General features: G+C 33.7%; 1 protein-coding gene across 1 annotated transcript in view; it reads left to right on the plus strand.

Annotated features, from left to right (window-relative positions):
* HTR2C (5-hydroxytryptamine receptor 2C) overlaps positions 1–20,396 on the plus strand; it is a 269,781-nt gene that overhangs the window by 207,542 nt on the left and 41,843 nt on the right. The window contains exon 5 of the mRNA XM_002924491.4: positions 653–853. Coding sequence (XP_002924537.1) covers positions 653–853 — 201 coding nt within the window. The remainder of the gene's footprint in view (positions 1–652; positions 854–20,396) is intronic.

Genomic DNA, 20,396 nt, shown 5'->3' on the forward strand with positions numbered 1-20,396 from the left:
ATAAGATTAACACATGAAAAGCAGTTATAGTTCTACATAATAGCAATGTACTGTCCATAAAGGAAATTTAAAAAAGTATTCTATTTACAAGAGCATTAAAAAAAATCTCAATAAGAGCATTAGCCATAAAAAAGAATAAACTACTAATACATGCTACAAAACGGATAAACCTTGAAAACGGTGTTATTGAAAGAAGCCAGGCACCTATTGTATGATTCCTTTTGTATGAAATATCTTGATAAGTTAAATCTATAGAGACAAAAAACAGATTAGAAATTTTCAGGGGCTGGGGGAGGGGAGAATGGGGAGTGACTGCTTAATGAATAGTGGTTTCCTTTTGGAATGATGAAATGTTTTCAAACTAGAAAGAAGTGATGGTTGCATAATATTGTAAATGTACTAAATGCCACAGGACTGTGCACTTTTAAATGATTAATTTTATGTTATGTAAATTTTATCTCAGTAAGAAATAATGCATGTAACACTGAAGGCATTATCATCATTATCATTACTATGGAAAATAATGTTTCCCAAATTTCACTTTCTTTAAAAAATTTAGATTATGAGAGGAAAAAAATAAGTAGACTAAAATGTAAAGCTAGATGGTTTAATTTGGGTAATATGTTCTTGTCTTCTCTCTTTTCTCTTTCAGATTATGTCTGGCCACTACCTAGATATTTGTGCCCCGTCTGGATTTCTTTGGATGTTTTATTTTCTACAGCGTCCATCATGCACCTCTGCGCTATCTCGCTGGATCGGTATGTAGCAATACGTAATCCTATTGAGCATAGCCGTTTCAATTCGCGGACTAAGGCCATCATGAAGATTGCTATTGTTTGGGCAATTTCGATAGGTAAATAACTTTCTTGGCCATTAGAATTGCAGCGGCTATGCTCAATACTTTCGGATTATGTACTGTGAACAACGTACAGACGTCGACTGGTAACATTTGCGTTTAATCGGGATTCTATTTAAGAATTATTCTTAACCTATATATCTGATATTTAGGTTAACAATAATGAAAGAAATGTAATGTATATTATGTAAATGTAAAGTTTCTATTTATGCTGCTAAATTATTTTATGCATTAATATGCCAATGAATTCTGCAACACAGATAATTTTTGAGATATTTAAAACGATTGAAGACAAAGATACAGATAGTCTAAATTTTTTAAATATAGCCTTAAAATCTTCCAAAAGATAAATCTATCACAGAATACTAATCTTAATATTTTTATTCTACTTCCACAACCTTTTGAGTGGAAAAATGAGTAGTGTCACATGAATCTTCATGAAGTAAACGTGTCTAAATTTGTGCTGTTAATTCACCTAAAATATACTATTTTGCCTCTATTTTTAAATATCTTCTTAGATTCTGCTTATACAAAAAGAGAAAAATACCATTTTTTAAAGATTTGGGGGAGGTTGAAAGGAGATAAATGATCATATTATTGCTTATGATTGAGATATTCACAAATGCCTTTAAACGCTGATATTCAAGTCGCAAAACTTAACCAACTGGACTGTAAGGCTTTTACAATCTTTTTCTTCCCTTTTGCTTCCTCCTCTTCCAGTTGGAACTTACATTTGGTGTCTTATTAAGTAATTCCTCCTCAGAGTTATGTTTCTATAAAAGGTTCTGGCAAAGTTTAGAACAAGATCAAGTCATCTACACCATCTTCACTGATACCGTCTAAAGATTTTGACTCTGGGTTTATTGATAAAATAAATTTAGTTTTAAGATTGTTGTAGGTGAACACACACAAACAACACATACCTTTGGATAAAAAGCAATAAAACTTATCCCAGAAAAAAAGTGAATCTATTTACACAACTGGACCTACATATTCAAGGGCTCACAGATTTTACTTTCTCCACTCCGAAGAGCTCATCTAAAAAGATGCCAGTTTTTACGGTGCTTACAAAAGAAATATACAGCTGAATTAAATTAGAGTATTAGGGGCATCAGCCTCTAATAATGGCAGATGGGCACTCCACAATGATGTTTGTGTTAAAGACAAAAAAAAAAGGTTGTAAAAAATACTATTAGCATTGAGAAGCTAATAAGATAGTGAAGGATCCAGAAAAAGACAGAAATCCAGGAAGAATGACTATGACTTTTGGGTCACTTTTGCCAAGGATCCATTTGCAAACCTGAGGATGCAACTGAATGTTGAGAAGCTCATTTCACATTCTCACAAGCAAAGAAGGACTAAAGCAGGAATACAGAGTATGACAAGGGTTGACCAACTTGAGCTTATTTTTTTGATGCCAATGCCAAGGGCCTATACACTAGAAATAAGGATGGACTAGACTTAAACCACTCTTGACATGGAATTCAGGCCAGGATTAAGTTATGTGTGTAACCAATAAAAATCTGAAGCCTGAAAATTGGATTAAGGTGATTTCATATTTTTCAAGTTTCAGGTTTCTCTGATATAAGCAAAAAAATCACTGTACACTTCAAATTATTTCTCTTAATAATTTTCAATTCCAGTAGCTAGAGTACAATGATAAACAGACACGTGAAAAGACAAAACAACATGAATCAGATATAACATAATAAAAGATAATACAAACTCACTGACACTCAAGGTAGTGGAATTACCAGACATAGACTTTAAAGAACTATTTGAATTCTGCATATGAAAATTATAAGCTGAATTTAAATATTTCAGCAAGAAGCTACAAACTACAAACAGGGACATTTAAGTTTTGAGAAGCAGCTGAAAAATCTGGAGCTTAGGCATAACACAAAAACCCAAGACCTCAAAGGCAGTTTAGACATAACCAAAAAGAGCATTATTGGAGGTTGATTAGAAGAAACAGTGATGAATGAAGCAAGGAGGATTGAAAGGATACAAAAGAGAGAAGAAAGAGTAAGAACAGACATACAACCTGGGTGGTGCAGTCGGTTAAGCGTCCAACTCTTGGTTTCAGCTCAGGTTGTGATCTCAGGTCATGAGATGAAGCCCGGCATTAGGCTCCACTCTCAGCAGGGAGTCTGCTTAAGCTTCTCTCTCCCTCTCCCTCTGCCCTTCCCCCCATGGCGTGTGCTCTCAATCTCTCCAAAATAAATAGATAAATCTTAAAAACAAAATAAACTGAGAAGACTTTTACAAGGTGAGAAAAGAATGGCAAAAAAAGCAATATTTGAAGAAATAATGGCTTTGGGAATTGAAGAAAGACACTGATTCTCACATTGAAAGAGCTCAACAAACTTCAAGCAGAATGAATAAGGAGAAATCAACATTTGGACCCCTCATAACAACATTACAGAAAAAAAGAAAAAAATCGATTTTAAAGAGAAAAAATAAAGAGATCATCTTCAATAAAATTATGATAAGATGGATGAATATCTTCTCAACAGCAGCAATGAAAACTAGTTATTGAAATGACAGTGTCGATGTGCTGATAAAAAGTGAATGCTAAATTAAAACCATATACTCAGCAAAATTATACCTCAGGAATTGAAGTGAAATGAAGACTTTCTCTGGCAAGCAAAAGTCAGGAGAACAAGATAAAATCATACTCTTACTTAGAGAAATCCTAAAAGATATTCTTAAAACAAAGGAAAGTGGTCACAGATGGAAGATTAGAGGCGCAAGAAACAAGAACAATGAAAATGATACATGTTGAATTATTGTGTTGTACACCTGAAACAAACGTAACTTTGTGTGTCAACTATACTCAATTTAAAAAAAATAAATAGCTGAAAGAAAAGAAAATGGTAAATGTGTAATTAAATGTGAATAAACATTGACTGTATAAAACAAAAATAATTATGTCTTCTGAAGCTCAGAATATATATGGAACTAAAATTCACAGAACAATAGCATATAAGTAAACAGGTTGAAAGTAAGCTTTTTTCATTGTCCAGGAGAAAGATAAAAATGATATTTAATATTAAGCCTTGATGAATAAGGTATAACTTGTACATTCAAAGGCAATCACTAATAGAAAAGGAATGTTTAACTTCCAAATTTAGAGGAATATTATAGAATAACAAAGCAAATCCAATAGGGGGCAATAAAAGATAGAAAAAGTAACACAGTTCAGGTGGAGAAATATAAAAACAGACTAAGATGGTAGAATTGAAACCAAATGTATCACTAATTATACTAATTGTAAATGGAATTCAATGTTCTAAGATTGTCAGACAGGATTTGAAAAAATAATCCAACTATGTGTTTATGAGAGGCATATATAAATCACAAGGAAAGTGAAGTGAGAAATAAAAATAGGTATGCCACACAAACAGTAACTGACAGAAAAATTGTGTAACTATATTAATAATCTGACAGAATAGACTTTTCAGCAAAAAAAAATTTTAAAGAAAGTTTATTTCATAATGACTTGTATGTGTATAATAATATAGCTTCAACATTACTAAATCAAAAATGGACAGAACAATGACAACAGACAAATCTACAATCATGGTGTGTAATTTTAACACACCTTTTTCAATAATTGTATGAGAACAATGAACATAGCACAACTCATTAACAAGTGAAAAATATATATTCCCATCAATTGAACAAGAAATATTTATCAAAATTGACCGTATATTTGGCTATAAATCAATTCTCGATAAATTTCAAAGTGTTGGAATCATAAACTGCATATTCTTTGGCTGAAATTCAAATGAGATAGAAATGTTTATCAAAAGATAACTAGAGGGTCACCTGGGTGACACAGTGGTTAAGCATCTGCCTTTGGCTCAGGGCGTGATCCCATCGTTATGGGATCGCGCCCCACATCAGGCTCCTCTGCTATGGGCCTGCTTCTTCCTCTCCCACTCCCCCTGCTTGTGTTCCCTCTCTCGCTGGCTGTCTCTCTCTGTCGAATAAATAAATAAAATCTTTTAAAAAAAGATAACTAGAAAATCTGCATGTATTTGGAAATTAAGAAATTACTTTCCAACAAACTGTGACCCAGTAGATTTAAAATCCATTGATAATTCTTCCCTAAATCATTTATTATTATGTGATTATAGAATGATAATTTTTCTTACTTATCATTCTTTCTTCCTTTCTTAGCATTATACTGTAAGGAAGAGTTTTCCCTCCCACCCTTTGTCATTTATTTATTCATATTGGTAAAAACTTTTGAATTCTTTTGTAATCAATATAACTTAAGTCATTCCTGTACTTAATTATTTTGATGCTCAAATCATCCTAGACTATTTCATGAGAACTCCTTTTAATATATAAACAGTTTTTGAGCACTTACTTTCTGGCAAGAATTATGCCAGATTCACCTTTTACTTTCCATGCCCCAGTTCTGAAATCAGTCCTCTCATGTAAGGAATCTTTGTTCTTTTTAGTGGTCAATTGTTTTATAAAACCAGATATGGAATCTAGTTATGCTCATTACTACTAGGACATTTTTGCTTCTATGCGTTTATGCCTTTAATCACAATCCAGTAACACAGAATTCTTCTGCTACTTTCCTAAGTCCTTATTATTCCTCATTTTTCTCACAGTGAGCAACTTGGTTCCCAAAAAGCATCAAAATATTTATTTACGTATTATTTATATTTTTAAATCCTACAATACAACAGATTCATTTCAGAATTTCTATCCTCATAACAGTACAATAAATAAAATGCTATTTTATATTTATTTTTTTTAAAGATTTTATTTATTTGACAGAGATAGAGACAGCCAGCGAGAGAGGGAGCACAAGCAGGGGGAGTGGGAGAGGAAGAAGCAGGCCCATAGCAGAGGAGCCTGATGTGGGGCTCGATCCCATAGCGATGGGATCACGCCCTGAGCCGAAGGCAGATACTTAACCGCTGTGCCACTCAGGCGCCCCTAAAATGCTATTTTAAAACTGTTATTGCAATTTTTTTTTTTTTGTCTTTAGAATGTTTCCCACGAAGGGCGGGAAAGCCAAAGCATTGTGTTCAAAATGCTAGGATTAGTTGAATTTTTTTTCTTCTGTGTGGTTCTGTTACCAATTGTTCAGTTAGGGATTTTTTGGTTTCTGTATACACTCAATATTGATTTACCCCACATTGTCGACTTTATTTTTTAACATGTTAAACCTTAATATCATGTTCCATACCATATGATTTCACTCATATGTGGAATTTAAGAAACAAAACAAACAAGCAAAGGAAGAAAATGAGAGTGAGAGAAAGAGAAAGAGAGTCAAAGCAAGAAACAGACTTTTAATTATAGAGAACAATCTGATGGTTACCAGAGGGGAGGGGATAGGGAGGATGGGTTGAATAGGTGGTGGAAATTCAGGAATGCATTGTGATGAGCAGAAGGTGACATACGGAAATGTGGAATCACTATATTGTACACCTGAAACTACANCAACGCCGGGATCATGCCCTGAGCCGAAGGCAGACGCTTAACCACTGCGCCACCCAGGCGCCCCAAGAAACAGACTTTTAATTATAGAGAACAATCTGATGGTTACCAGAGGGGAGGGGATAGGGAGGATGGGTTGAATAGGTGGTGGAAATTCAGGAATGCATTGTGATGAGCAGAAGGTGACATACGGAAATGTGGAATCACTATATTGTACACCTGAAACTACATGTATGTTAACTAACTAGAATTAAAATAAAAACAAAAAATATATTATGTTCCAAAAGTCAAAACTACACAAACAGTATATCCAGAGACATGTCAGTCTTTCTTCTATCTCTTGGTTAACCCATTCACTAATTTCTGGAGTACATTGCTAGAGTTTATTTTTGCAACAAAACAAAACAAAACAAAAACCCCACATATATTGTTTTTCTTTTCTTAGATAAAAAATAAAATACTACATACGTGTTAACATGTTGACATTTTTCACTTGATAGTATGTCCTGGAACCACTCTATATCAACTCACATCAAGATGGTAGATGTAACCCCGAATATCATGAAAATGGCCAAAATACTGCATTTAAAAGCCAAATTTCTTCTATTTTTTACACTCACTAGTACTGCACTGGGTAGATACATCATAATTTATTTAACCAATTTCCTGTGTAGTATGAGCATTTGAAGTTGTTTCTAATATTTTGCAATTACCAATAATTCCACCAAAAAATAATCATTTGCATACCACTCTGCATACCTCTCACTCTGTATATGTTTCATACTTTTGGAAATTTAATTTCAACAAAAATTCCTCACAGAAATTCTTAATTTATCAAGAAGTAAATGTATACATAACGATTAGTAAGGGGTTGAACCATTTTTCATTCCTACTAGAAATGTAAGAGAGCCTGTTTCGAAGCCTTGCTAAAAGGTGCGTCTTCAAACTTCTAAAATTTTGCCAATCCAGTAGGTGGGAAATATCAATTCAGTGTAGTTTCAATTTGCATCTACTTTGTCATGAAAGAAGGTGAGCTTGTTGTCATACATTTAAGTGCCATTGCTAAATTAGTTTTTGCAAAGTGTACCCTTTGCTCATTTTTCTGTTTTTTAACCCTTTTTCTTAATTTCAATAGCTCTTGATACATCACAGATAAGAAACATTTTACATGTTATAAAAGAAAATATTTTTTCTGTGTTTACTATTTGCTATTGCTATGAGGCTTCTGCCATGCAGAATTATTCCTTTTTGCAGTTCATTTTATCAGTCTGATTCCATTTCTACATTAAGTGATTGTTATAAATTTTTGCCCCACACTCAGGTTAGACCATAAATCACACATATTTACTTCATTTTTCACATTTATATCTATGATTCATTTAGAGTTTATTTTTGTATGTGGTGAGATATGCATTCAATTTTATCCTCTTCCACATAATCATTCAGTTGCCTCATGCTGTTTATTTAAAAAGTTTATGTAGTCTGTAATTTACAATGCCATCTTTATAGTGTATTAAATTTTCTTCCATATCTGAGCCTATTTCTGAAGTTCACATTGTATTCTAATAGTGTGTCCATTCATGTGCCAATTCCCCACTGTTTTAATTATGAAAATTTCATAATAAATTTTGTCATCTGATATGGTTCATTTTCACTCATAACTCTTATCTTTTAGAGCTGGAATGTTTAATTTTCCATATGAACTTTAACATTAACTTTCCTAAGCCCATTTTAAAATCCTGTTTGTATTTTGATAGGGGTCTCTTTAAATTTATAAAATAATCTAAGAAGAAGTTAACTGAATTCTAAAAAAAATACTTTCTCTAATTTACATACTAATTTAAATTATGGCCAGTCTGTCTCTTAGGCTTTACAGCCAAGCTTATCATATGGTAATTTTCATGTCTTCCTTGTCACCATTTATAAGTCATCTCATAAGAATTAATTTTGTAGCTCTATTACTCTACTGAAGCTGTTCTCTGTAAGTTCATTAGTGACTACTTAATTGTCTAATTCATCAATTCTTAAACTTTTTGGTTTCAAGATCTCTTTACACACTTAAACTATTGAAGACCCCAATGAGCTTTGGTTTATGTGAGTTATATCTATCAATACTTATTGTCCTAGAAATTAAAATTGAGAACGTTTTATTTATGTATGGATTTATTTAAAAAACAAGAAACATTATATGCTAACATAAATAACATAGCTCTATGAAAAATCACTGCATTTTCCAAAAATAAATGAAGTTAGTAAAGAATGACATTTTCTTAGACTTTTAAAAATCTCTTTATCATCTGGCTTAATAGAAGACAGCAAGTTTCTCATCTCTCCTTCTGCATCTAATCTGTCTCAATGAGTTGCATTGGCTGAATTATGTGAAGAAAATACATTTCCTCAGATAGGTAACTTCAATATAGGAAAGTATGTTAATAATGTTTTCAGATAATAGTGGACATTTTCTTTGATACTCACTAAAACTCAGTAAGTTTTTTCGTTTCTTAAATTCAGTTGGAATATGTAATTGGAAACCATATCACTGATTTTTTTTCATATGCTGTTACATTAAAATCCACTAATCTGTCTTGCACTTTGATATTTTACCCATGCATTATCTTGTAACATCAAGCATAGGTCATTCAGAAAATATTGGTTCCCTGAGTTATGCAGATCTCCCAAATGTTAATACAATATAAAAAAATCACATGCATTAATAATCCCTACCAATCTTGTCAGAGAAGTCTCTAAATATTGGAGAAGTGTCAAACTCCCAGGGGTGTGTACAAGTTTTCCAAAGTTCCAATATTCCCTTGCAAGCTCAAATTTTATCATTAACGGTAAATACCATCTGTCTTTTTCCTTGACCTGTCAGGTTCAACACAATCATTTTTAAGAACATAGCTGCCAAATATCCAAGTATGAATAATGCCAGTGTGTCTGGCAGTCATTCTTTCAAAGAAAGATGTTATTCCACAGGAAAAGAATCTAGTGCATCCTCCAACTCTAACAACTGCATAAGTGCTTTTCCTCAAAGTAACCACCTTATATCAGTATGCGGCAGAAGTGCTCTATGTCTATTTTCATTTCATCACATGGATTATTAAAAGAGTCAAAATTTAGTAAAATTAATATTTTTTACTGCTTCACTAAGGACATTCTTGAGTAAAACTGGCTTTTTTTCCTTGAAAGTGTGTGGTGGTGACCAAAACAATGATTACCTGTACAATTTGGCATCACTAGCCTGATTCATGCTAAGGCACCAGCGGTTTTACCCACTATTATTTTGCACTGTCGCTAAAAATGTAAACACAGTAAAAACAGCAAATAACACAGTAAGATTACTATGGAAATAGTTTTGATTTCACAATACCATTGAAAGAGTCTTAGAGACACCCAGGTATCCATGGGCCACACTTTTTAAGAGCTGTGTTTCCAACTTTAGCTTCCTCTGTGGCATTTGAAACTGTTGACGATGTTTTCCTCAAAATTCCCTCTTCCTCTGCAAGCTATGATATCATTTTTCTTTGGTTTTCTTCACTCTTTTTTTTTTTTAAAGATTTTATTTACTTATTTGACAGAGATAGAGACAGCCAGTGAGAGATGGAACACAAGCAGGGGGAGTGGGAGAGGAAGAAGCAGACTTCCAGTGGAGGAGCCTGATGTGGGGCTCTATCCCAGGACTCCGGGATCACGCCCTGAGCTGAAGGCAGACGTTTAACGACTGAGCCACCCAGGCGCCCCGGTTTTCTTCACTCTTATCTTTTTGTCTGCTCTTATTTATTCTCTTCCTTTTCTGCTTTACTCTCACTCTTCCCCAGGAGTCTATTCTTTCCAGTTGCTTATAGTTTTCCTGGCTTACTTCATCCACAGAAAAAAACTAAAATCTATCTACTGATGTCTCTCAAGTAAACATTTCTATTTCTTTCCAGATCTCTAGTTTTGGATGTATAAGGGTATAGAGATGAATGTTGGAGATGTATCTCAAATGCCATCTTGCCAAGTTGCACTCAAAACCTTCCCCTACCTCCAGTTTTTCTTCTTCCCACATTTTAGTTTCTCAAGTGAACATCAGTAGCATCTCCCATTTACCCAAAAGGAAACTGAGAATCATTTATAATTCTTCTCTTTCTCCCCATGGCAAATCAACAACCCACCCTCAGTATTCCATAGTATTTCTCCTTAATATTTTTCACATTCCAGTCTCTCCATTTCCTCATTTGCTTTCTTAATTTAAGCCTTTATTGGTTTTTTTATTTAAATTCAAGTTAGGTAACATATAGCGTATTATTATTTTCAGGGTAGAATTTAGTGATTTATTAGTTGCATATAACACCCAGTGCATCAAGTGCCCTCCTTAATGCCCATCAACCAGTTACCCCATCCCCCCACCCATTAAGCCTTTATGGGTAATCATTTATGCATCCATACCTCCTTCTTTCCTACCTCTGTGAAAGGAATGGTTCTCAACATACCCAAGACACATCCTCACTTCCTTAAGTGAGCCAGGTTCACCCATGACAACAAGAACAATAGCATTGGATTTTTGTCCTTTGTTTTATTAATATGGCCTGTTGTATTGATTTTCATATGCTGACACAACCTTGCATTACTTGGGTAAATCCCACTTGGTCGTGATATATAATAATTTCTGTATGTTATTGGACTTAGTTGACTAGTATGTTATTGAGAATTTTTGTACCTATATTAGAAAAAGTATGCATTTGTGGTTTTCTTTTTGTATGATCTCTTTGTTTTTGGTATCAGGATAATCCTGGCCTCATAAAATTAGATGGGAAATGATCTTTCCTTTACTATTTTTTGGAAGAGTGAATGATTGGTGTTAATTCTTCTTTAGATGTTTGATAAAATTAACCAATGAAGCCATCTGGGCCTGGGTGTACTTAGAAGGTTTTTGGGTTTTTTAAAAGTTTTTATTTAAATTCCAGTTAGTTAACATACAGTGTTATATTCCTTTCAGGTGTGCAATATAATGATTCAACACTTCCATATGTCACCCAGTGCTCATCACAATAAGTGCCCTCCTTAATCCTCATTACCTACTTCACCCCTTCCCCCGTCCACCTCCCTTCTGATAATCATCATTCCATCTCATTCCATTACTTTTCCTTGTAAATTTTTTGCTCAACATGCTTTTTTTTTTTACCACACCTGTTATCACCACCTCAAGCAACTATAATGCTTCACAATTGTCACTGATTTATTTTGATAAATGACCCCCAGAGAAAGGCTGTTTACAATGGATGAGTGCTAAGTCACGTCAAGTATAACAAACCCTGAATGTGGGATTTTCCAAGGAGTGGCCAAAGAGGTTAAAAAATAATTACCTGGAATGGGGTTTTGGAAGATCTTCAACCCTGCTCTGGCCTCTAAATTGTTGGCTAAGCTGCTAGTCTTTGGTATGATTGCAGGACTATTGTTTCCCAAGGCTACAACAGAACTTGGGGGAGAGGAATGAGAATAAAGCAAATTTAAATGCAACAAAACACTGTTTTTATGCAAATAGAGCTTTTTCTTGAAAAAATTCTCCCCAACTATTACAAGCCTTTGGTTGATTTCTGGAATTCTGAAAAGTTGATGTTGAGAATATTTTCCAGCATTCTTGTTGTTTTCATGCAGAAGACTGTTTTCTGATGTCCTTATTCCACCATTTCCACTGATGTCACCTCCAGTTATACAGTCATCCTTTACTTTAATCTCTATTTGTCTTTATAATTAAGCTGTATTTCTTATAGATAGAATATAGATAAATCTCATCTATTTATCCAATCTTATAATCCCTACCTCCCACATTTATATCTTTTTAAATGTGATTACTGATATGGTTGTGTTTAAATCCAACCTTTTGTTATTTAATATTTGTCCTGTTTTGTTGTTATTGTTCTCTTTTTCTTATTCTACCTTTTTTCGATACATCATGATTTCTGAGTCTCTTGTTAACTCCTTCATCTTCTGATCAGCAGATACTGCTTCAATATTCTTTACTTTTTATTGTGTGCCCACTATTGTGGATATTACATTACAAAGACTCTTACTTGTGTCACTTTTTTCTCATAACTGTTAAATTTTGTTCTAACTGAAAATTCAATTAACAGCACATCGCCTAGATACTGTATCAGACTTTGTCTGGGGAAAATGCTGTTTTACTTTACTCTTACCCCTAGAGATTATTCCTTACTGCTAGGGTATGGCTTTACTTCAGTCTCAACTAAAGACCCTGAATATTTACTACAAGCGGTCCACTATGCTTGTGCAATCTCTAAAATCTCGGCTTAGCCTTCCAGACTTCCAATGTCTGTTATACGCCAGCCACACAAAAGGCTCACCCAGGTCATTTGCATCTCAGGCCAAAAACATAAGAAATTTTATGTAAATTTTAATGAAACTTCTGTGGGCCCTTCCTCTGTGGCATAAATACCCAAGTTCAAGTCACCTTTCAGTTCTGAAATATGATTTATGTCTCAAATTCCCTGCACAAGTGCCACTCTTTGGGCTCTGTTTTCTTAAAACAGTGTCAAAATTGCTCATCAGAAGTAAGCTCACGTGAATGGGGGCTCAAATATGGGCTTCCCTTTTCTTAAAGATTGTAGCTCTGCATGGTTTGTTTATCCAATGAATGGAGATAATTGTGTAATATATTTGGTGCAGATTTGTTTTCTCTCTTTTGTTGTTAAAATATAATGTCCGTACAATAAAATGTATAGATTTTTGTGTATAGAGGTTGATGAGTAGGAAAAATGATAATTTCCATGGAACCACCAGAAAAAAACCAGGATTTAAAATAATTCTACACTCAGTAATTGCCCCTCATTCACTTTCCAGGCAATACACCTGCAATGGGGTAACCAGTGTTCTGATCTTTATCACTAATATTTAGTTTTACATATTCCAGATATTCAAATAAAAGGAAATATACATTACATTCTCTTATGTGTCTTTCATCTTTTCTTCAATATGATTTTGAGATACATCCATTTTGTTACACTTACTTTTTACTGCTAAGTAACTATCATTGCATGAATACACTAGCATTTATTTATTGAATTACCTCTGGATGGATGTTTGCATTCTTTTCAGTTTGGGACTATCGGAAATAAAATTGGTATGACTAGTCTTGTCCAAAGTGTATTTTAGACCATATGTTTTTATTTCTCTTGGATAAATACTTAAGAGTGGAATTGTTAGGTCAAAACAAAGATGTAGGTTTATCTTTATAAAAAGCCACCAAACCATTTTTCAAAGTGGCAGTAGAACCCTGTATTCCCTCGAACAAAGTGTATGTGCTCTACTTCATCCTCAACCTCACTACCACTTGATATTGCCAGTCTTTTAAATTTTTTGAGCTAATTTTAGACTCCCTTTACATCCTCATCCTACTTTACTGAATGTAAACATTTGTATGCCCATAGTAGAATTATCAAAAACTAAGAAATCGACATGTGGTACAGTATTATTAATTAAAGTACATATTTTATTCAAATTTTACAAAATTATCCACTAATGTCCATTATTTGCTTCCATACTTTATCCAGGATCCCATATTGAATTTACATGAATTGAATAGCTGTTACTGCATGCAATAAATTCTAATAATTCTTTTTTCATTTTTATCCAATTTCAGATATTTTCTACTTTTCTTTGTTATCGCTTCTTTGATCTACAGGTCATTTAAAGATGTGACATTTAATTTCCAAATACATGGATATTTTCTACTTACCTTTTGATATTAATTTCTCTTTGAAAACTTTCTTCTCTGCAATCACACTCTTTTCTCAATCTTTTATCTTTATTGAAAATTTTAAATGTAAGTCGTAGATCTCTTTTGGATAATGTTTACAATGCACTTGAAAATACATGGGTTATTTTTAGGTATTTTTTTTTATTAACAACGTAATTCCACAGTGATAAGAGAAGACTCTGTCTGATTTCAATTTCTCTGATCATGAAACTTTTTGAGTCTTATTTTATGACCCTGGATATGTTCCAGTGTCCCTTGATAATAGTCTATGGTATCTTGAATAGAATTTGAATCCTGCTGTGTGTAAAATATTGTATAAATCTTAATTATGCTTAACTGGTTCATAGTGCTATTTGGGTCTACTATATCCTTACTATTCTGTACACTCTTTCTATTAATGTCTAAGTTTAATATTGAAATTTCAACTATACATCTTAATTTATCTATTTCTCCTTTAAATTCTGTTGGATTTTGCATCATGTATTTTGGAGTTGTGTTATTACATGTATATATATATTTTTAATTATTATATAATCCTTGTATATTAACTCATCTATAGCTATGTTTTCTCTTTTTCTGTAATAATCATATTAATAAGTACATGTTACCTGAAATATGCATCCACTATAATGTTTTATGCATATCTTTTCATGTAGTATACCTTTCAATTCTTATTTTTCAACCTGCATGTGTTTTTGTAATTAGAATATCTTATGTAAGTAGCAACAAATTTATCTCTCTTTTTAAAACCTTTTACCCAATTTGATGACCTCTGTCTTTTGATTAGAGTGTTTGGTTGATTAGCATTTAATGTGACTATTAAGAGTGTTGAATTTAGGTCTTCATTTTTTATGTTTATTTTCAATTTATCTTACTTATGTTATATTTTTATTGTTCCTTATTCTTTCTTCCCTGCTTTTTTCTTTATCATGATATAATTAATATGCTATAAAATGTACAATTTAAAAATGTACAGTTTAGTAGTTTTTAGTGTATTCCCAAGGCTGCACACCACCACCGTTATTTAATTACAGAACATTTTTATAAGACCAAAAAAGTATCTGTTAGAAGTCATTCCCCATTCCCTCTTCTCTCCAGGCCCTAGAAACCACTAATCTACTTTTTGCTTCTGTAGATTTGCCTATTTTGCATATTTCTTATAAATGAAGTCATATAATATGTGGCCTTTTCTATCTGCCTTCCTTCAAATACCATATTTTCACTTCTTCCATGTTGTAGCATATATCAGCACAGTTGAACCTTAAACAACACAGGGGTTGAGGGTGACAACCCTCTGTGCACTTGAAAACCCACATATAATTTTGTCTCCCCAAAAACTGAACTACTAATAGCTCACTGTTGACCAGAAGCCTTACCAATTACATAAACAGTCAGTTAACACATACTCTGTGTGTCATACATATTATATACCATATTCTTATAATAAGAAAAGAAAAGAAAAAGAAAAAGAAAATGTTATTAAGGAGACCATGAAAAAGAGAAAATATTATTAAGGATAGCATGAAGAAGAAAAAATACATTTATAGCACTATAGTGTATTTATTGGAAAAAAAATCCATGCAGTTCAAACCGTGTTGTTCAAAGGTCAACTGTACATCATTTACTTTTTTTCTGTCTGTTTTCAGCAGTTTATTAAGATGTAATTCAGCTATAATTCAATTCACCAATTTATAATTCAGTGGTTTTTAGTATCTGTGAAAAAGTCAACGGTTTTCCATATCTATGAAAAATAGATACGTGCAATTGGCACCACAATCAGTTCTCAAACATTTTCATCACCATAAGGAGAAACCCTATAGCTATCAGCACACTTACCTATCCAAACTTCCCATGCCTAGGCAAGAACTAATCTATTATCTGTCTCTATGGTTTTGCCTGTTCTGGCAATAGCTGGAATCCCATGCAATTGTGATCATATATTATGTGGTCTTATGTAATTGGCTTTTTCACTTGGTAATGATTTTAAGCTTCATCCATATTGTAGCATGTATCTATAATTCCCTTTTTATGCCTGAGTAAGATCTCACTGTATGGATATACCACTATTTATTCTTTCATTCTTCTGTCTATGTGCATTTGGGTTGTTTCCAGTTTTTCTTATCATGAATAATGCTGCTATGAACAATTATGGAACTTTTTTTGAATAACCGTTTTCAATTCTTTTGGGTACATAACTATAGAATTCTGGGGTCATATTTTAACTGTCAAATTATTGTTCAAAGGTGATATGCCATTTTAAATTCCCATAAGTCATATAGGAGAGTTCTAATTTCTCCATATTATTACCAACATTTTCGTTGTCTATATTTACGATCATACCCATCCTAGTGTGTGTAATGTGGTATTTCACTGTGGCTTTGATTTGCATCTTCCTACTAGGAAATGATACTGAGCATAGTTACATGTATATATAGACTATTTGTATATATTCTTTTAAGAAATATGTGTTCAGGGGCGCCTGGGTGGCTCAGTTGGTTGAGCGTCTGCCTTGAAGGGTCATGATCCTAGGGTCATGGGATCGAGCCCCACAACTGGCTCCCTGCTTAACAGGGAGTCTGCTTCTCCCTCTGCCCCTCCCCCTGCTTGTGCTCTCTCACTCTCTCTCTTTCTCAAATAAATTAATAAAATCTTTAAAAAACAGAAATATGTGTTCATGTTCTTTGCCCAACTTTAGACTCATAATTACATTCCACTGATCTATATGTCTATTCTTCTCTCAGTACCACATGGTCTTGATTACCATCTTTGTAGGAAGTTTCAAAATTAAGAAGTATGAGTTCTCCTTCCTTTTTGGTCTATTTCAAGATTATTTTGACTATTCTGGGTCCTTTGCAATTCCACATGAATTTTAGAATTGGCTTGTCAATTTCTAAAAAAAAGTCAGCTGGAATGATGACAAGAATTGTGCTAACCCTTTAGATCACTTTGGGGAGTGTTCCCATGTTAACAATTTTAAATCTGATCCATGGACATGAGCTTCTTTCCATTCATTTAAATTCTTCATTTTTCTTTCAACAATGTTTTGTTGATTTCAATTTAAAAGTTTTGGATTTCTTTTGTTAAATTTATTTCTAAGTACTTTATTCTTTTCAATGCTATTATAACTTGAATTGTTTTAATTTCGTTTATTAGATTGATCCTTGCTGGTGTATAGAAATATAATTAGATTATGTGTATTGATCTTTTTTTTTTTAAAGATTTTATTTATTTATTTGACAGAGATAGAGACAGCCAGTGAGAGAGGGAACACAAGCAGGGCGAGTGGGAGAGGAAGAAGCAGGCTCATAGCAGAGGAGCCTGATGTGGGGCTCAATCCCAGAACGCCAGGATCACGCCCTGAGCCGAAGGCAGACGCTTAACCGCTGTGCCACCCAGGCGCCCCTATGTGTATTGATCTTGTATCATGCAATCTTAAGTCACTTATATAGTTGTACTAATTTATTAGTGGATTCTTTAGAATTTTCTATATGTAAGATCCTGTCATCTGCAAAGATAGTTTTAACTCCTTGTTTACCATTCTGGATGCTTTTAATTTCATTTTCTTGACCAATTGCCCTCTCTAGAAACTCTACTATAAAATTAAATAGAAGTGACCAGAGTAGACAGCCTTCTTTTGTTTCTGATTTTAGGATGAAAGCAATAGGTCTTTCACCTTTAGTAACATGTTCTCTTGGGTTTTTCATAGCATGCCTCAGAGATATTGCAGGTTTGGCTCCAGACCACCAACATAAAGCAAGTCAAATGATTTTTTAGTTTCACAGTGCATGTAAAAGTTATGTTTACATTATACTGTAGTCTATTAAGTGTGCAACAGCATTATGTTTAAAGAATAATGTGAATACCTTAATTAAAAATAAGTTATTGCAAAAAATGCTAATCATCATCTAAGCTCTTAGTGAGTTGTAATATTTTTGCTGGTAGAGGATCTCACCTTGATGTTGATGGCTGCTGACTAATCAGGGTGGTGATTGCTGAAGTTAGGATGGTTGTGGCAGTTTCTTAGAATAAGATGATGAATTTTGCTTCATCAATTGACTTTTTCATGAATGATTTCTCTGTAGCATGTGGTGCTATTTGATAGCATTTTACATGCAGTAGAACTCCTCAAAATTAGAGTCAATCTTCTCAAACCCTGGCTGCTGCTTTATCAAAGAAGTTGATATAATGTTCTAAAACCCTGTTGTCATTTCCACAATCTTCACAACATTTTCACCAAAAGTAAATTCCATCTCAAGAAACCACTTTCCTTGTTCATCCATACAAAGCAGCTCCTCATTCACTGAAACTTTTATCGTGAGTTGCAACAATTTAGTCACATCCCCAGGCTCCACTTCCAATTCTAGTTCTCTTGCTGTTTCCACCACATCTGCAGTTACTTCCTCTACTGAAGTCTTGAACCCTCAAAGTCATCCATGAGGGTTAGAATCAACTTCTTCCAAATTCCTGTTAATGTTGATATTTTGACTTTTCCCATGAATTACAAATGTTCTTAATGGCATCTAGAATAGTGAATCCTTTTCAGAATGTTTTTTCTTAAGTTTTTATTTAAATTCTGGTTAGTTAACATATGGTGTAATATTGGTTTCAGGAGCAGATTTTAGAAATTCATCACTTACATATAACACCTAGTGCTCGTCACAAGTGCCACCCTTAATTTCCATCACCCATTTAGCCCATACCCCTGCCCACCTCCCCTCCAGCAACCTTCAGTTTGTTCTCTAATGTTAAGTCTCTTATGGTTGGCCTCCCTCTTTTTTTCCCCTTCCCCTATGTTTACCTGTTTTGTTTCTTAAATTCCACAAATGATTGAAATCATATGGTATTTGTCTGACTGACTTATTTTGCTCAGCATAATACACTCTAGATCCATCCACATCATTGAAATGGCAAGATTTCTTTTTTTTTAATTTTTTAAAGATTGTATTTACTCATTTAGAGAGAGAGAGCATTGTGTGAGTGAGGGGAGAGGGAGAGGGGGGAGGGAGAGAGACAAGCAGACTCTGCACTGAGCACAGAACCCAACACAGGGCTCAATCCCATGATGCCAAGATCATGACCAAAAACCAAGAGTTGGATGCTTAACCAACTGAGCCACCCAGCGCCCCAAGATTTCATTCTTTTTAATGGTTGAGTAATATTCCATTATATATATATATATGGATAATATTCCATTATAATATATATAATATATATATTCCATTATATATATATGTATATATATATATACATACATACACACACTGCATCTTCTTTATCCATTCATCAGTTGGTGGACATTTGGACTCTTTCCATAATTTGGCTATTATTGGTAATGCTGCTATAAACATCGGGGTGCATGTATCCCTTCAAATCAGTATTTTAGTGTCATTTGGGTAAATACCTAGTAGTGCAATTGCTGGGTCGTAAGGTAGTTCTATTTTTAAGTTTTTGAGGGGCCTCCATACTGTTTTCCAGAATGGCAGCACCAGTTTGCATAGAAATTAGTGCCTCTGGTCTCTTCTGGGATTTTTATGGTTTCAGGTCTCATGTTTAAGTTTTCCATCCACTTGGAGTTTACTTTTGTGTATGGTATAAGAAAGTAATCCAGTTTCATTCTTTTGCATATAGCTGTCCAGTTTTCCCAAAACCATTTGTTGAAGAGGCTGTCCTTTGCCCACTGCATATTCTTGTCTCCCTTGTCATGGATTAACTGGACATAAAATCATGGTTTTATTTTTGAATTCTCTATTCTGTTCCATTGTCTATTTTGTGCCAGTACCATACTGTTTGGATGACAATAGCTTGGTTGTATATCATGAAATCTGGAATTGTGATACCTTTAGTTTTACTCTTCTTTTTTAAGATTGCTTTGGCTATTTGGAGTCTTTTCGTTCCATATGAATTTTAAGGTTATTTGTTCTAGTTCTGTGAAATATACTGTTGGCATTTTGATAAAGGTTACATTAAATCTGTAGATTGCTTTGGGTGTATGGATATTTTAACAATACTGGTTCTTTCAATCTATGAGCATGGAATATCTTTTTGTTTGTGTCATCTTCAATTTCTTTCAATGTTTTATAATTTTTAATATGCAAATCTTCCACCTCCATGATTAAGTTTATTCCTGTGTATTTTATTCTTTTTGGTACAATTGTAAATGATATTGTTTTCTTAATTTCACTTTCTGCTACTTCATTATTAATGTATAGAAATGCAATGGATGGGGCGCCTGGGTGGCACAGCCATTAAGCGTCTGCCTTCAGCTCAGGGCGTGATCCTGGCGTTCTGGGATCAAGCCCCACATCAGGCTCCTCC

The sequence above is a fragment of the Ailuropoda melanoleuca genome, chromosome X (genome assembly GCF_002007445.2).
Source record: "Ailuropoda melanoleuca isolate Jingjing chromosome X, ASM200744v2, whole genome shotgun sequence".
Taxonomy (NCBI): Eukaryota; Metazoa; Chordata; class Mammalia; order Carnivora; family Ursidae; genus Ailuropoda; species Ailuropoda melanoleuca.